General features: G+C 45.1%; 3 protein-coding genes across 4 annotated transcripts in view; 1 reads left to right on the forward strand and 2 right to left on the reverse strand.

The window, feature by feature from the left end:
• Positions 1 to 1,289: 1,289 nt before the first annotated feature.
• LOC121932393 (outer mitochondrial transmembrane helix translocase-like) lies at positions 1,290 to 13,548 on the reverse strand. 2 transcript variants are annotated; one of them, XM_042470979.1, is made up of 10 exons: positions 13,241 to 13,548; positions 11,196 to 11,419; positions 10,775 to 10,873; positions 9,998 to 10,118; positions 8,777 to 8,977; positions 8,038 to 8,144; positions 7,044 to 7,133; positions 5,970 to 6,020; positions 5,310 to 5,488; positions 1,290 to 5,051 (listed from the first exon to the last, which is right to left on the reverse strand). In XM_042470979.1, exons 1-10 carry the CDS (start codon positions 13,338 to 13,340, stop codon positions 4,925 to 4,927), a joined length of 1,299 nt encoding a protein of 432 aa, XP_042326913.1. In that variant the 5' UTR covers positions 13,341 to 13,548; the 3' UTR covers positions 1,290 to 4,924. The 2 variants fall into 2 exon arrangements, with proteins under 2 accessions (XP_042326913.1, XP_042326914.1); XM_042470980.1 differs by lacking the exon at positions 1,290 to 5,051 and adding an exon at positions 5,596 to 5,743 and having other exon boundaries at positions 5,317 to 5,488.
• LOC121933975 (profilin-2-like) lies at positions 2,323 to 2,760 on the reverse strand. Its single transcript, XM_042473956.1, has one exon. The coding sequence runs from the start codon at positions 2,758 to 2,760 to the stop codon at positions 2,323 to 2,325; it is 438 nt and encodes a 145-aa protein (XP_042329890.1).
• A 1,548-nt stretch (positions 13,549 to 15,096) lies between the features above and the next one.
• Positions 15,097 to 18,464, forward strand: part of PIWIL2 (piwi like RNA-mediated gene silencing 2) — a 36,308-nt gene continuing 32,940 nt past the window's right edge. Inside the window, exon 1 of the mRNA XM_042476466.1 lies at positions 15,097 to 15,421. The gene's annotated coding sequence lies outside the window, so the exon portion shown is untranslated. The remainder of the gene's footprint in view (positions 15,422 to 18,464) is intronic.

An 18,464-nucleotide genomic window follows, 5' to 3' on the forward strand; every position in this document is an offset into this window, starting at 1 on the left:
CCTTTATACATCTCCAAGTATCTCAAGCACCAAATGCCAAAGGCACCTCATAAAAACTTTATTTAGGATCAAAACATAATGTAAATATTACTCCCATTGACCACATTTTCTCTCACTGACCGAGATACAATAAACAATACCATTGGCCCATTTTATCACACACTCTTTAGCATGTGCTTCTTCCATTTCCATTGTTAATCATTTATACATTTTGCGAATCAAATGTTCCTCATCTGTACTCAGCTGTATCTAAGAACCAGTGTTTGGGCTTGTTTGTTTTTAAATTCGGAGCAGTTAGGAATTTACATGAGTCAGATAAACGAACTATCTACAATCCTCCGCATTAACAATATTGAAATCAAAGCACTGCTTTTCAATAAGGCCGAGTCTTACTGATAAAGCTTTAGGCTCCATCTGGTGGCTATGGGCCTCTAAATAAAAATGGAAGGGACTTAACTGGTTTTTATCCAATTTTGAAGTTATTCAAGAGGAAGAGAAAGCAGGAGGGAGATTATTGTTCTCTCAAAATACCAGAAGCTGAAGTCATCCCATGAAACTGATGGGTGGGAAAAGCTCAGGACAGGCAAAAAGTATTTCTCACAGTGCAACATTAACTTATGGATCTCACTATCAGAAGATGTTGAGTCTGATGGCTTTAGAAAGGGGTAGGACAAATTCATGGAGGGTATGGTTACCAATGGGGACTAGCTGGGGTGTTTATAGAAGCTGCTTATACAGTCAACCCTCCATATCCACTGATTTTTTTAATCCACGCATTGTACCTTCAGTCTTGAGTACCAGCTGTTGGGAAAGAACAGTGATAAAGACCAATTGCTAGTGTGAGTTGTGTTTTCATTGTCACCTTGTGAACTTTGCAGAGTGGCCTGGTTGGCCATTGTGGGTGATGGGATCTAGCAAAATAAAGAACTGGGAAGATGTATGGCTGACAAGTGTTGAGTTTTAGGGGATCAAACTGATCACCTAGCAAGAATTAGCTCCCTCTCGCTTGCCAACTTTGTATTTATGACAGATAACATTCCCCTCAAGGCCCAATGTGGTGTAGACTCGAGACCAGAGTTTGAATCCCTCCTCAGCATGGAAATCCACTGCATGGTCTTTGGCGAATCACACACTCTCAGCCCCACAAAACCATGCGATAGGTTCATCTTAGGGCCACCATGAGTTAGAAACCACTTCAAGGCACACAATAACAATAAATCATAGAGTTGGAAGAGACCACATGGGTCATCCAGTCCAACCTCTTTCTGCCATGCAGGAATACACACTCAAAGTACCCTTGACAAATGGCCATCCAGCCTTGGTTGAAACAGCTCTTACTATCAAGATGTACCTCCTAATGTCAAGGAGGCATCTACTCCCCTTTAGTTTGCATTCATTGCTCTGTGTCTTATTCTCTGGAGCAGCAGAAAATAAACTTGCTCCATCTTCACTATGACATCCTTTCAAATATTTACATGGGGCCATCACATCTAGCACTGTAACTGTGGTGTAACTGGGTACCTTGATCTTTGAGGATTTCCTTGCTTTCAACTTAAATGCCCATACCTAAAAATCAATTGTGTTTCCCCCTCTTCTTTGCAGTTAAAAGGCAAGGAGAATACCTTAAGAAATATTTATTAATAGGTAAAAGCTGAACTTGCAGTGTCTTAACAGCTGCTCACAAACCCACACTGTTTTTTCAGATGGCAGCTTGCGCTGCTAACTTGGTTTCAGCTGATCGCTTTAGTCCAAGGGCACTTCAAGAAGACACTAGTGTGCAAGTGTGCTTCAGCCTGGGTGGGATATATTGATACTTTCTTTGATTCAATAACTTTCTTGACACAAAACAAGTGCTGAAATTGTCTTCACACATTTCTCCAACTCCCAGATTTCACCAGCATTCTCTTTGAAATGTCCAAAAGCTGTGTTTCCAGATGAACCGTCAACTTGTTGCTGTAGCAAATGGCCCATAAAATGTCCTGTTATCGCTGGTATGTGATCCCATTGGATCCTTGCTTGGTTCTTTGTAGTGAGGTGTATTTTTCCCACTGAGAATTTGGAGCAGAGAAATGCTGGAAGGAATGGTGACCTCTTTCATTTTCTGTATGCTTATTGTCATGATACTGTTTGCTGTGACCCACCTGGACTCTCAATATTTCATCCACAAGCCCATAGGACACTGCACTCCCCATTTAGCGGTTGCCAGGATTCTCCTTTCAAAGCCTCAAAGTCAAGGAAGGTACAGGAGAGAGAAGAGAATGTCACCCTTTGGAATTCATCCTGATAAAGGAAGAATGTGGCAGCCAGTGTCGTGGTGGTCACTCACCACGCGGTTTTGTTGTTGTAATTTTCTTTGATGGATTGAGCGGTTTGAAAAGCCTTCAAGCTGAGTGTTCCTCCTTGAATCCCCTTCTCCCCAATGAGGATGAGGCACACAGGATTGACCAGGACTACGGCGATTGCTCGGGTGCCGTTGTCCCCAACAAGTTTGGTCCGGAGTTCCATAGTGTGGTAATGGGCATCTGCGTAGAGATTGTCACGTATAACCAAACACTTGAGGCCACCAAGTGTCAGCCCTTCGGTGAGAAGGATATCCCGGTTTCTGCCAAGGAGGGCTTCTATCTCTGCTTTGGTCATTCGGGCCAAGATGCCGCCTTGGTGGGCTATTAGGAGTTGCTGTTGAGCTATAGAAACAACGGCAGCATCCCAACACATGCCAGCTCTCACAAAGTTATGGATGTATTGCTGCCAGACGGTCATTTGCTGACGATGAGGGTGTTAGGCTTAAGGTTACTTTGCAACCGGTTCAGAAGTTGGGACGAAGAAAGACTCTACTTTCCGGAGCAGGTTAATGGCACCTTTCGAACCTTTAGTTTGGCTGTTAGTCTTCAGAGGAGCAGAATCTGGGAGGTGTGCTTGCTTTCCATCACACAATGTGCTTTGCCCAGGGGAGATGGAGTACTTCAAGAAAAGAGGAGGTGAGGATGCTGATACTTACTGAGTGTCTTTCTTTCCAGTGCAGATTGAAAAGTCCTTGGTGAATGAGGCAAGGATAATGTGGAGGCGAGTTTCTGGACTCCCAAATCCTTCTCCAGTCTCTGTGATATTTTTCCCTGGTGGTATAGCCACTGCTGATACTAATCCTCAGCTCCTTTTCATGGCCTTTTAGCTCTCTTGCTCCAGATCTCTGGCAACTGGAGAGAGAGCCATTGCCCTTGTTACTATGGCACAGTCTTTCTGACTGTGATGTCATAAGGAATCTCTTTCCAGGATAAACCAAATCACTTTGCTTTCTGTTGGTGTTGTCTTGGCCTTGAGTTTCTTAATCCTGAGAACCACCTCACATTTCAAGAGCAGTTATAGATAAATGTAACACATGCTACACATCTGTAACTGTTAGATGGGAATAAATTTCCCATAGCATTTTCCAGAATGCAGTCAAGATTCATGATCTTCCTGCCTGCCTAAGACTAGAAGAAATGTGTTTCACTCATTTGGGGGAATCTATTTTTCTAAACCAATTTGGCCACGCTGAATCTGAAAAATAGCTTTTCCCAGGCAGGGGCTCAGAATTCGAAACGGTACCTGGGCTGATATACTAAACGACTGTTCTGTATTTCTATTGTGACAAAGCAACCTATTTACTATAAGTTGCTATGCCACAATAAAAATAGGAAGCAATAGTTCAGTTTATCAGTTTGTCGCCTCTAACACTTTTCAAATGCATGTGTGCTTCAAAGGGACAAATCTAATAGAGAGCAGTCAGCAGTGAAAGCTCCCCTTTAAAAAAAATAAAGTTTTGGGAGAGAGGAACAAGCAAATATGAAAGAAGTAGCCTTCCACTTGTATCTTTTGATGCACATCTCTGCAATGATGAGTCAGGAGTTGTCTTCAGATTCTAAAGCTGGAACAGTACAGAACCTAAATTCCTCGTGAAGCACCAAATTTAGAGGAAAGGGGTAACAGCCATTTTTAAAAACTGAACATCTTGTATGCTTTATTTATAGTGTATTAGTGTTAAAAGCTACAGAACAGGAGAGGTACAACCGGTGCCTTCTCTAAAAGAATGAGAGAGTAGGAGGAGGATTTAAGATGCTGAAAGGACTTGGAGAAAGAATGAGGATGCTTCAAATATGAAGAGGTCCTTAGTTATTGCATGACCTAAACATTTGTTTTAACCTCCCCACCACCAGTATTTTTATATGGACCACTTTTAGAAGAGTCTGCTGTTTACTCATGCAATAAGCAATACAGTAGGCCCTCCACATTTGCAGGGGTTCGGGGCACAGGATTTGCAAGAAAGTGGGAAAACCCCTTTTTTAACCTGAGAGAACACCTCTCTAGGAATCTCTAGATCCTCTAGCAGAAGTCTGGTCAATACCTGCCAGAATTTGACCATAGAATTATTCTGGAGGAGGCTATGCCAACGCCTCAAAAGAAAACAACACAGAAAAAGTCATTTCGAGGAGGAACCTCTTTCACGGAGGAAAAGGGCTGTATAGAAATACAAACTACAGACCTAGTGATTCCTAGAGATAACCTATTAATCAAATCCACAAAAGTCAAAGCCGCATATGTGGAGAGCTGACTATAGCTCCAAAAATCTTACACATGATTACATTTGCTCTCTTGTATCTATTACTTCTCCTTCCTCTACAACCTCTTGAAAAGCTATGATCTCTTACCTCCTCCATCCCACATACACAAGCACACTCACACCCCTTACAACTTCTTTTCTTTGGCATAGGTGTTTCCAGATATCTGCAAGGGTCCTTCATCTACTATCTCAGCCAGATTCCTATCCCCCTCCTACAGTTTGCATGTGGATTCTACCCCATCTCCCTAACAAAGAGTTGCCATAACCTCCCTGCACTCCAAATGAGTTGATCATCTTCCGTCTCCAGGCTTTATGTGGCCGGCAAGCTCAGTACCAAGTTGGTTCTTTCAGTGCTGGCATGGAGGCTGAAGCCATCTTGGATTCCTGCATCTTCTCCAGAGCGAGTAATAGGTCAACTTGGGTAATTGGCCGCAACTGTTCCTCTTCCAAATCACTGAGCACCCAATAAAGAAAAAAGGATCTCAATTGAAATAAATGTTGTCGAACTGCAGAGCTGAAACGACAGTGCAGTTATTTTGGCAAGAAATATATCTCATGTTCTCAAGACTGATGATTCCAGCAATGAATCCAACTACTATAGGCCTAAAAGTCCTTCCCCCTCAAAAGTCCACATCCTTAGATCATGAATTTGAGCATGTTTGCCTACTTTTTAAAGTTACTGTTACTGGAGAGAAATGCAATGTAGCCTCACCTTTCCTCATCGCTATCTCCATCCTCATGCAGCATGTACGCTATCTGCTTCATTTGTTGCTTTCGGATATAGTCGCACACTCGATACATGGCAGCATCCCGGCACAATTCCCGCAGGTCACTCCCAGAGTAGCCATGTGTTTTCTCAGCCAGCTCTTTCAAGCTCACAGCATTGCTCATCTGTTTCAAAGACACAATGCGTCTCTTGAGTCAAACGTTTAGCTTCACATGAGCTCCTGGAGGAGCTTGGTCTGATGGAGCAGAGCAGGAAAAGAACCATCACTGACCAATAGCCCTACACTTCAGAGAGGAGAGAGGTTGGTGGTCTGCCTGTTTCCACCTCTCTTTCCCTGTGGATTGTTGCCTGGCATCTGCTCCCAACAGGACCAGGCCTCCAGGTACTGTACCAGCAAACCAGATCCGTCTGTCCCCTTCCTATAAGGAGATAAAAGCTGGCTGAGATGGTGAGGCCATCCCCACAAGAGGACATTTTCTCCTACAACCAAGGACAGCACTTCCTATCCTTCCAAAGTAAAAGGGAAATCTAAACTGGAAGTTTTTAAAAGCTTTTCCAGGCCTGATGGAAGCTGCAGTGATTACTCTGTGCCAAAATGTGCCTGCCCTATTCTATCCAGAGGTAGGTTAAAAAAGAGAGACTCACATTTTCGCCAGCAAGAATGAGCTTCAGAATATCCTGCCGTTGTCTTTGTGTCTACCAGAAGAAAGAAGAGAGAGCAGGACTTGGTGCATACTTAGAACCAGAGGCTGCCATAAGAAATAGATCGTGTGTGGAGGGTAAATATTGGCTTATACTCAGAAAATGATTGAACTGATCATTTTGAAAACTTGGCAGTCTAGGAGAGGACTGGTCTTCTTTCCAGTTTTGAGGTAGAAACAACAACAAATTACTCATTCTGATAGGATTTAAGGAGGAAAGCAAAGCAAGAAGTGGGCTAACATAACCTGACTATCTTTGGAAGTGGGCATATGATCTGAATCTCAGTTTGACGTGCATATTCTACCACTTGGCCTTCGAATTTACCTTGCAATTTGGCATTTTTGGGGCAGGGCAAAAGGAGATGTTCATTACCGCCTTTTGCAAGCCTTCTCCTCCACAAGGAAGGCAGCACTCCATGATGTGTTTTCAAGAATGTGCCTTAGCACAGTCAGTGAAAGGAGAGGCTGGTGTCCCAGATCCATGAGGATCCAGGAAAGTGTTATTACCTTTCACTGCCTAGCTCCAAAATGGCCACTGATCCAGGCAACCTCCTGTGACCTCAACTTGGCTGTGGGACATTTCCATTGAGTGGAAATATTTAAACTATAAGAATTTAGGCATGTATTTCTGTTATATTACAACTTATAATATATCTTATATTGTAAGAGCCAGTATGATGTAGTGGTTTAAGTGTTGGACTATGCCTCTGGAGATCAGGGTTTGATTCCCCACTCAACCATGGAAGCCCTGGCTGAGTCACACACTCTCAGCCTCAGAAAACCCTGTGATAGGGTTGCCTTAGGGTTGCCAAAGTCAGAAATGGCTTGAAGGCACACAACAATAGTTATAATTTTGGATATCTCTGTGTTAGCATAGACAAGTGTTAATGTTAATCTATCACTTTGTTTTGGCGATGTAGTTTGGCCACCCTAATGGGAGATTCTACTATGGAAAGTAGAGATAGATGTGGAGCAGATATGAACAGAATTTGCAAAGTGGGGGGTAAGGGTTGCTTACAGGGAGACCAATCTGGAAGGTAGTTGGCATTCTCCTCAGGATGGCCGGATCCACATCTTGGGGTCTGTTGGTTGCTCCGAGCACCATGACCTAAAATGCAACAAAAGTAGGCCATGATAATTTTTAATTTGCTTTAATTAATTCAAACAATCTGTATATGAATAAAACACAAACTTTAAAGAAAAAAAGTGCAGTTTTTAGATTATTAATGAACACAACCAGCATCTTAAATCAGGTATTCTATAGAATAAAAATATACTTTTAAAAAGATGCAGAGCTCATGGTACCCACCATGACAGGGAGAGAGAGAGACCTAGCATAGGTCATAGCATTTAAATGCAAGACGTTCATTAATCAGGGAACAGCTACATACTGACAACTAACCATAAATCCCATCACCTCTCTCAGGCAACAAGTTGCTCACAACCAACCTTTCCAGGTAGATGCAACCTCGTTTTCATATTTTGTATTGCCTGATAACCTCAGACCTTGCTCTGTTTGCAGACTATACTTTTGGATAGCCCTTTTGGAGATCCTCTCATTTGGACTGATGGTTTGACTGTCCCTGATGCAGACTGGCCTGACTATTCTGCTATATCAATCTTGCTGGTGAGGCACCAGAATAGGACAATTTTATAAATTCAGGCTGCTTATGAAATTCTCAGCCCTTGCACACTGTTGTGCAAACAGAAATCATGTTCTGGCATGGCAAGCACTTCATGTACAGTATCTGCAGTGGACACTCTCATACAACAATAACTTCAAGGCTTTTCACTTTGCCAGCACTGAGTAGGATCTTGGCCCTTGTATCCATACGCTCCCAGCTTATCCAAATCCAGGGGGTGATGTATGCCAACCCTGGATCTGGGCTTTATAATTTTCTGAATATCTGATACCAGGGTGCCACAGATGGATTGAATATGGTTTAAGGAGGAATGGTCCATCTCTGGCCAGTACTGTATTAATGGAGGCTGTGATTCCTGCTAGGCAGTACCTGGCAGCTGGGCCCAGTCTCCAGGCCATCCCAGAGGCTCATGAATTCAGCTTTCATCATGGCAGTGGCTTCATGGTCAGCCTCAGAGCGATTCCTCAGGAAAGCATCTGTCAGGAAGGATAACAAGAACGATTGGGCAAAAAGTCTGGGCATCTTCCTTTCTCCTTGTGCCAGGGCTGGGCAACTCCAGAGAGGAAAGGGCCATTTTTCACCAGGGCACCTGACACTCTGTTTTCCAAATTTTTGCCTTGCTCTTTTGATTTTTTAAAAAAGTTTAAGGGACATGGGGGATTGGGGTGGCAAAACCTGCTTTTAGCATCAGTATTGATCGATTTTGATCAGTCTGGGGGGAGAAAAATTGTCCAATTCTTTTAAAATCAGGGGATCCTGGGGCTTCAGATGGCTTCAGAAGCCCTAAGCACTACTAGGAGCCTGCAGTAACCAGCCCTGCCCTATAAGTCAGAGTCAATTTAAAACACATAACAACAAGCCACTACCAAAATGTTGCTCCTGGTAGAAATGAAAACTACTGAAGCTGTTTTGGTAATATGGATCCACACAACTACCTGAACTTTTGTGTTTTCCTTAGAGGCATGACTATGAAGGGTTGCTGTGATAAATGCCTATCTTTCCAATTTGCCATCCCACTACTGCTGATGACTCAGGTGGAACATTAAAAGTCAGAACAGATCTTTAAGCAACAATGTTAGGATATGGAAGACACAGATACAGGAGTTACCTATTTCATCTATGAAAATGATGCATGGTTGGATCTTTGTTGCCAGAGAGAAAACTGCAGCTGTGAGCTTCTGCGACTCTCCGTACCATTTGTCTGTCAGGGTAGACGCTTGTAGGTTTATGAACCTGCATCCTGATGCCTGGGCAGTTGCTTTGGCAAGGAGGGTTTTGCCACAGCCCGGAGGACCATAAAGTAAGACACCTGGTTACAATATAAAGGCACAAACACTAATTCACAGTCTCTCCTCCTCTTGACCTGATAATGCTGTTTGCTTTGCTTAGCTTTGCTCCAATATTTTCTCCAAGAGAAAATCTAGACTGACTTCTTGAGTCCCTATACTGAGAGGAAGGCAGGATATAATTAAACATAAACATAATAATAATAATAATAATAATAATAATAATAATAATAATAATCTGAGACTGTAGTAGTTTAGACATATGAGAAGATATGACTCATTAGAAAAAAGCACTAATTCTTGGTAAAATAGAATGTAGTAGGAAAAGAAAAAGACCACATTACAGGTGGATAAACTTAATAAGGAAGCCATGGTCCTGAGTCTGCAAGACCTGAGCAGGGCTGGTGATGATAAGGCATCTTGGCAGTCTCTTTCATGTTGTTGTTGTTGTTGTTGTTGTGTGCCTTCAAGTCATTTCCTACTTATGGTGACTCTAAGGAGAGCCTATTATGGGGTTTTCTTGACAAGATTTGTTCAGTGGAGCTTTGCCCTTGTCTTCCCCTGAGGCTGAGAGGCTGTCTCGTCTAGGCCTACATAAGTCAGGGTTCAGTTCCTTGCTTGGCCATTAAACTCACTGGGTGTCCTTGGGCAAGTCACACAATCACAGCCTCAGGGGAAGGCAATGGCAACATTCTCTGACCAAATCTTGCCCAAAAATCCCATGACAGGTTCACCTTAGGGTCATCATAAGTCAGAAACAACTTGAAAGCACACAACAAACAAACAAAATAATTTTAGTCCTAAGAGAGCACATGGCATACTACCTACCGCTTCTCTTTCCATTTCCTGAGCACTTGATTCTGCTGCCCACTGGGAAGGATACCATTCTTAATAATATTCAGCCCCTTTTTAGGTGGCCCTCAAGTAAGGAGCCAACCCTCTTGGGAAATCTAGGCTCTCACAAAAGACTGTAGAAGGCACTTCTTAAACATCTGGGGCAGAGAGGGTGAATTCATCACTTGCATCCTCCTCCCAAAACATACCTCTTGGGGGCTGGCAGAGCATGGAGTGCCGAAACAAGTGCCTCTTTTGGAACGGCAGGATCACCGTGTCCTGGAGGTCATTGACCGTCTCGTCTAGGCCTGCAATGTCCTTCCAAGAGACCTGTGGATGAGAGGAGCTATGAGGATTGTTCAGATGGCAGAGATGAAAGACCTGGGGTTTGTCTTCACTGGCCAGAAAATCTGGAGTATTTGGGACCCAAATTGCCCCCATTACCTAAGCTCTCTCTGCAGCCACGAGAAGTGGTTGCCTTCTGACACAATCCCCATTTGTCACCTAGAGCTGCCACTGAGATCACAAAAAGACCCCCAGCCATGTTATTGATGCTGGGCACCTCATTCTGAATGCACAGCAACAGACTTCTTGCAGGGACTGCGTGGGAAGGCAGGTGCCCATTGTAACTGCAAAGAGAGATGAAAACCTGGAGCAAAAGGTAAGGTTAAGGAAATGAAAGACCAAATGGGGTGCAGACATCATGGAGACAGTGTGCACCAGATTTGGAGTTTTGGCCCTGCATCAGATAAACTGTGAGCCAGTGGGATGGAATTGGAGGAAATAACCCATGTAGACAAACCCTTGGTCTTTCCGATTCCAAGTACTTAAATGCTGCATTCAGCTGCACTTTCTAAGATTTCCTTTTCCTTTGCTCCAGGAAGATGGAGTGAGAATCCCAACAGGGCTCTGAGAACCCAATGGAAGCGAAACTAGCAGATTTTCACAAGCCTATATCTAAGAGATGGAGTAGCCTCCCATCTTACCTTTATGTCTCTTGGAACCACCAAGTGAGTGGCAATGGTCATCTCATGTTCTGTCAGCTTCAGCTTCTCCACTCCAATCTGTTTCATCAAGCGTTCTGCCTGTTGCCAAAGGAAATCAAAAATAAGGGTCTGAATTCTGGTCCTGGCTGCGGTTTGAATGTGAGCATCAGCACAGAATACTGAAGCTGTAATGAAGGGCTCTTCGTACTGACTTGGGCCCAGCACTCTGAAATAGCTGCCCAATATATGGAACTTGGCACCGCTTTAAATGCCATGGCTCTAAATATTAGTTATTAGATGAAATCACAGATCTGTTTGCTAAATATGACAAATAGGATCTCAAAAAAAAAAAGCCAAGCAGAAGAACTGGAAATTAGTTCTATATATGATTACAGCCGCTTGAATTTTGATCACTGCGTACCTTTTTCTTTAACTGTATCCTCTGCTTCCGAGTCGGATCCAGGGCATCGGAGACCCACTTGATGCTGAAATAGGTGGCGGCCCCAAAAATAGTCAGGCGGAGGAGAACGGCAAAAGCTTCGTTCCGCGTCAATGGCCGGATCAGGAGGTCCTTGGACAATTCCCCAAGCCACATTGCTTCGGTGTTTCTAGCGCCCAGATCTGAAGGCGAACTAGATTTCTTTCCTAAAACAAAAATAGAGGACATGTTGAAATAGTTAAAGATTATTCAAAATATATGATACTTTACTATATAAATAGAAACAGAAAACACATGCAATGACGTTGTTGTTGTTGTTGTGAGCCTCCAAGTCGTTTTTGACTTATGGCAACCCTGTCATGGAGTTCTCTTGACAACTTTCTTCAGAGGTTTTGCCATCGCCATCCTCTGTGGCTGAGAAAATGTGACTTTGCCCTGGCCTCCAGAGTCATAGTCCAGCACATACAATGACATTTATAAATGTCCTAAATGCTATAATTCAGAGAAATACCAAGAGGTTGTAGATGAGGAAATAATGGTCCCGATACACTATGAATTATGGTCCTAATATAACAATCCACATTCCAAAAATGTCTTATAAAAGCTATTATAATTTTGGATGAATGCTAACTTAGCTACATTTAAATTGGAACGAATGTACATGGGACATAGTGTATGCATATGTTTCATGTTTGTGCTTGTGCTTTTTATTCACTGTTGGTTTTTTAAATTTGATAATAAAAATTCTTTTTAAAATATCTTCAAAATATAGAGTGTAACCATTTCATGAAAGTGAGTGTTGCTGTGCTGATAAATGTAAATATAAATGATAAATATCACCAAGGACCAAAATCAGAAGCCCCAGTCGGTTTACAATTCTCAAGCGAGATTCTATCGGCTATTTTGATCTCATTGTGGTCCGCTTTAGAATTCAGTAACTCCTCTGTGGTCACTAGGTTTGTTGTTGTTGATGTTGTTGTTGTTAACTGCCTTTGATTTGGTGCTGGCCAAGGTGTCCCTTTGGCTGAGACACCTCCAGGACCCTCTGTCCTGCTCTGCTCTGCTCAGGTCCTGCAAAGTCAATCCCTGTGGCCTCCTTGATAAAGTCCATCCATCCAGCATGCAGCCTTCCTCTCTTTCTACTTCACCTTTCCTAGCATTATTATCTTTTTAGTAAGTCACGCCTTCTCATGACATGTCCAAAGTACAACAGATCTCCAGGAGATCTCTGGCTTGATCTGCTCTAGGACCCATTTGTTTGTCCAAGGGGAGGAAGAAGAAGAAGAGGAGGAGGAGGAGGAAAGGAAGATAAAAAAGACTAAGAGGAGGAATAAAAGGAAGGAGAGGAGGAGGAGGAGGAGGAGGAGGAGAGGAAAAGAGGAGGAAAGAAGAGGAGGAGGAGGTAGAGGAAAAGAGGAGGAAAAGAAGCAGAAGAAGAGGAGGAAAGGAAGAGAAGAGAACAAGAGGAAGGAGAGGAGGAGGAGGAGGAGGAGGAGGAGGAACAAAAAAAGAGGAAAAGAGGAGGAAAAGAAGAGGAGGAAGAGGAAAAGAGGAGGAAAGGAAGAGGAAAAAGAAGAAGAAGAGGAAGAGAAGAAGAGGAAGGAGAGGAGGAAGAGAAAGAGTAAAAGAGGAGGAAAAGAAGAGGTAGAAGAGGAAGAGGAAAGGAAGAGAAAAAAGACTAAGAGGAGAAGGAAGAAAAAGGAGGAGAAACAAGCAGAGGGGAAAAAAGACGAGGAGGAGGAGGAGGAGGAAAAAATAAGGGAAGGTGAGAAAGACCTGGAAGAGGAGGAGGAGGAGGAGAAAAGGGAAGAGGAGGAAGAAGAAGACTAGAAAGAGGAAGAAAAAGAAGTGATGGAGAAAAGGAAGGAGCAGAAGAGAGAAGAGGAGGAGGACGGAGAGGGAGCAAAGGAAGAGGAGGAAGCTCCCAGCCGGGGATGCCCTTTGCGCATCAGCATCCTCAGCATCCTCCTCCTAAACCTGGGCTCAGGGGAAAGCAAAGGGGGGAAAGCAAAGGAGGAGATCCTCACCTGCCTTTCCTTCCTTCCTTCCTTCCTTCCTTCCTTCCTTGTGGCTCCTCTGGCAAAAGCTTCCGCGAGGCAACAAGAGCCTGGGCGAGATCCTTCCCATCTGCAGCCTCTCTGCCCAGACTCAGGATGGAAGGCTGCAAAAGAAGAGGCTGCTTCTTCTGATGGGGAGCATCACTTTGGCTGATGCTGGCTCCATCCAACATCCCACACACTCCTAGGGTCTGCAGTTTGGGTGAGAGAGGCACACACCTTTTGTCAAACTACACATCCCAGTGTTTTGTGCCTTTTAAAAAACAACAACTACACATTCCAGGATCCCAGAGGCTGATGCTGCAACACTTAAAAGCAGCTTAGAGATGCACCTCCATTGCAGGGGCCCAGCCCTGCTCATCACTGTAGTATGAAGTTGTGTATCGCTGACATTGTGTGTTGCTGACACTGGCTGCATCTACACCACAGAATTAATGGAGTTTGACACTGCTTCAGCTGGCATGGCTCATTGCGATGGGATCCAGGGATTTGGAGTTGGGTGAGATGTCAGCCCTCTCTGTCCAGAGCCACAGCAAACTGCACATCCCAGGACCCCATAGCATGGGACCATGGCAACCGAAGTGGTCTCAAACTGCATTATTTCTGCAATGTGGACGCAGCCTTGGAAGGCCAGTGCTCTAAACACTGCACCGTCAGGGATGCTTGGATTGAGAGTTCCTGCATGGCAGGATGTGGTTGGACCGGATGGCCCTTGGGGTCCCTTCCAACTCAGTGGTCCTATGGGTGACCTCTTGGGGGGGGTCTCCTCCAAATCTATGGCTCTGCGGCCCTTATCACACAAGCAAAATGTGAAGTTATCCCAGGGTCAATGTGAAGGCAATGCAGGAGTAATCATGTGGTTCTAAGTTTGCTTATCACACAATGCCAAACGCAATCAGGAGTCATTCCAGGGTTAGGTAAATTCAGGGGGAAAGAGGATTGACCTAACCCTGGATTGTGTTTAAGATGGCTCCTGATTGAAACCCCATTGTTGCCGCTGCATTGCCTTCACATTGACCCTGGAATAACTTCAGATTTGTGTGATAAGGGCCTATGGTTCTTCTGGGACTGCTTCAGAGACTGCCTTCTTTGAACAGAGGCTGGGTGGCCATGTGTTGGGGGCTGCTTTGACTGTGTATTCCTGCATGGCAGGATGGGGTTGGACTAAAGGACCCATAGGATTCTATGAGGGTCCCTTTTCCTCAGTCCATCATGAGGAGATCCAGGGGATCTACTCCCCTCAGACCCCCATTTCCCTTTTAAGGTAACTGTTCCTTTAAGAAAAAACAGGCTAAGTGCCTTCCAACTGCCAAACCTCCCTGAGGGGCAGGAATTCAAATTCAAATATAAACACTAACGTCATCCAATTTTAAAAAACCCCACCCTTTACAATTAGGCCACGCCCTGCGGCCCTTCCAGAGAGTTCCCTCGGGCTAAACCATTTATTAAAGGGGGAATGAAATATTAGATTAAAGAGAAACGCTAATACAACTCGGCTAGATGTCACTGAGTGTCGTTGTGAGGGGAACAAAAGTTAAACTGTTGCTACTTAGGAGCCATGTCACTGAGAAAAAGGAAGATGTCTCCCCATTTTTCTCTTTTTCTCCCCCCTACATAAAACTTGGTTTGTTCCTATGCTGAAGGAGGGACGGTGGGCGGGCTATTTCGAACGATTGACCAATAAGACGTTAGATTTTTTTAAGTGATTGAGGAAGAGACCAATCAGAAAGGAAGGTTGCCTCATTCTCCTCCCCCGTATGTGATTTTGCCAGGCCTTATGCTGAAGGAGGGGAAAGGTGGGCGGGCTATTCCGACCTATCGTCCAATAAGAAGACAGATTTGTGTTAAGTGATTGAGGAAGAGGCCAATCGGAGAGGAAAAATCCCTCCTACTTCCTTGCTTTTCTTATCCTGAAGGAGGTGACAAAAGGGCGGGCTATTCCTACCCGTCGTCCAATAAGAAGACAGATTTCCGTTAAGTGATTGGTTAAGGGGCCAATCCGCGGAGGCGTGAGGGTGTGGTAGCTTTTTGCCGCCTGGCTTTGGCGTGCGTTGCGTGGCTGGAGCCTCGAGGATCTCTTGAGGGAGGAAAAGCAGGCGTTGAAGCGTCGTCGTTGTCCCCAAAGGAGAAGACTGGACCGGAGCCGTCGCGGTGAGTAACAGAGGCTGCGTCCGCACGGGAGAGATAACCCGGTTTGGCACCGCTTCGTCAGCGCCAACTTGGCTTCTTCCAAAACGTAGCCAGGAATGAGCCTTTTCTGCTTTGAGCAGACTCTGGGTTTAGGATGGTGTTTATTTGGATGGAGGGACTTAGAGGGCTAGGCATTTTAAATGGTTATATATATATATACTGTATATATATATATATATATACACACACACACATACATATATACAGTATATATGCATATATATATATAGGAAACATATCTATGTATCTATATATAGATATTATTTATATATATATATATATATAGAGAGAGAGAGATAATATATAATAAATAGATAGATTATATATATACTGTATATATATGAGAGAGATTATATATAGCGATAGTATAGAGATAAGCCATAGATTATAGGTAGATAGATAGATAGATAATATATATATATTATAGGTAGATATATATATTATATAGATTATATATATATATATTACAGAGAGATTATATAGATAATATATATTATAGTTATAGATAATATTTATAGATAATATATATATTATAGATAGAGAGATAGATAGATGATATATTTTATATTATAATATATTTATAATCTTATATTTATTTATGGTATTTATACTCAGTTCTTACAGAGTGGCTTACAGACATTGCCCTGCCCTCAAGCTTACAATTTCAATATACATGTGTGTGTGTGTAATATATATATATATATATAGAGATTTATTTATTTATTTATTTATTATGTTATTTCTACCCTGCTCTCTATCCTGAAACACTCTCAGAACAGCTTACGCATAGTTATTCTAACAGTTCCCTGCCCTCAGGTTTACAATCTAAATAATATATATATATTTATATAAATATAGTTTTGCTAGTCATATCGAACGCAGCATTCATAACACACACAGCACATGAAATCCATAAGACTCTTAACACACAAACACCTTCGAAACGTACGTAATTAATTCCAATGTTACTATTTCATCGTTTGCAATTTACAAACTCTCTCCACAATCAGCTCTTAGGTCCAAAACACAGGGCAGAAATAACCCAGTTTGAGACGGCTTCAACTGCCCTGGCTCAATGCTAAGGCATTCTGGGAACTGTAGTTTCCCAGCAGAGAAGGGTGCCGAGCATCCTGATGTTGGGTAGCTCCGCCTGCAAAGGCTCCTGGAGGCAGGACAACAATTCAAACAGAGGCCCGGGGCCCGGCCCCGCCTCCATGGGCGGAGCGACCCCCAGAGACCTCAGTCTTCTTCCTGCCTAGCTCCTGGTAGGACGCATCATCTCAGCTTCTCCGAAGACCTTTCATTGGCTCCCCCAGACTTGGCCTGGCTTATACCTTACCTCTGCTTTCTCTCCCCCTTTTCTCTTTTTTTTTTTTAAAAAAAAATCCCCTTCCTTCTTCCTTTCCCTCCTTTCTGCTCTGCCTTTATCTTTCCCCCATGGCCAGCGAGGAAGAGGCCAGGCCAGCAGGCGAGCGGTCTCCCACTCAGCCCGGGCAAGCCCCGGCTTTGCCGGAAGCGCGCCCAGAGGCCTCGGATGGAGGAAGAGAAGTGGGAGCCGGGCCGCACCGGGCGGAGGGAGACCCCTCACAGCCCGCTGCAGGGCCCAGGGCACCACAGCTGACCCGGCCAGGGTTGGAGGCTGGAGAGCCCTTACCGCCACCGCGACGGACGCCAGGGGAAGAGGTAAGGCAACCCCCCCTGCCCAGCGTTGCTCTCTGGGGCCTCCCCAGGGAGCCGGGGACCACAGACACCTCTGCGCTCCCCCACAGAGAGAGCGACGGCGGCGCCATCTTGGCCATGCAGACGGGGATGGCGGCCGCCATCTTGTTGACCCGGAAGTGGGGTCAAGAGGCCATGCGGCACTCTACGGGGGCAGCCATGTTAGGGGCGACCAGGAAGTGGGGCTGCTAGGCCATGCGGCGGCAAATGGGGGCCGCCATGCTGGCGACGTGGGCCGTGAGTCGGCAAATCTAGCCAGGACCATGCCTTCCCTGGGCCAGCGGGGAGAGCCATCATGCCGCTCCTCCTCCAATTCCGCCTATCACGGGTCCCCTCGAGAGTCCACGTCCCTAGATGACCTTTGGATACAAAGCCCCCTAGACTCCCAGGTCCAAGCCCAGGCCGCCAGATCCAGAGGATCACAGAGACGGGGTTCACAGTCGGACTCAGACTCCGATAGATCTCAGGCCTATCACCCCCCAGCTAAGAGGGCCCAATATGCAGCCCAATCCAACAAGCGAGTTCGATCTTCCTCACCCCACTCCTCAGAGGACGAGGGTCCCCCGGCCAGCATAGACTCTGCGGCCTCGGAATCTGAAGAGGGAGAGCTCTCCCAGGACGAGGGAGACTCGACCAGTGACGCTCCCATGTCTTCGCGACTTCTCAAGCCGGAGGACTATCCAACACTAATAAAGAAAACAATCAAAACCCTGGGCATCGCCTTGCCACCCCCCTCTGCCCCTGCTCTGGACTCGGATCTCCCCAGGGTGGGAGAAGATCTTTTTCCTGCCCCAGTCACCACGGTTCAGGAACTCCCATACCCCTTCAACATCATGCAGATTGTGAGGGACGAATGGAAGACACCAGCAGCCTCTAGACCCAACCACAGCGCAATTCGGAAGCAGTACATCCTTCAGCGTGGAGTCATGGATAGTCTCAGGGTCCCCCTAGTGGATGCTCCGGTGTCTGCCCTCGTTTCTTCGACAGTTTTCATCAGGGATGGCGAGGACACGCTTAGAAACCCTGAAGACCGAAGGGCCGAGGGGGCACTGAAGAAGGCACACGAAGCCACTTCGGTAGCCATCAGGGCAGCCACTACAGTCTCTCTAGCAATGCGCGCATCACTACAGTGGGCCAAGGAGTTGCTGGAGCTGCTGCCCCACGCAGACACCAAGATCCGACAAACCATCAATAAGATCACCAAGTCGTTGGCTCTCGGGGCAGATGGCACCCTGGACTGTGTACAACAGTGCGCCAGGGCCCAGGCGGCGGCACTAGCAGTGCG

The sequence above is a fragment of the Sceloporus undulatus genome, chromosome 6, assembly GCF_019175285.1.
Source record: "Sceloporus undulatus isolate JIND9_A2432 ecotype Alabama chromosome 6, SceUnd_v1.1, whole genome shotgun sequence".
NCBI lineage: Eukaryota > Metazoa > Chordata > Lepidosauria > Squamata > Phrynosomatidae > Sceloporus > Sceloporus undulatus.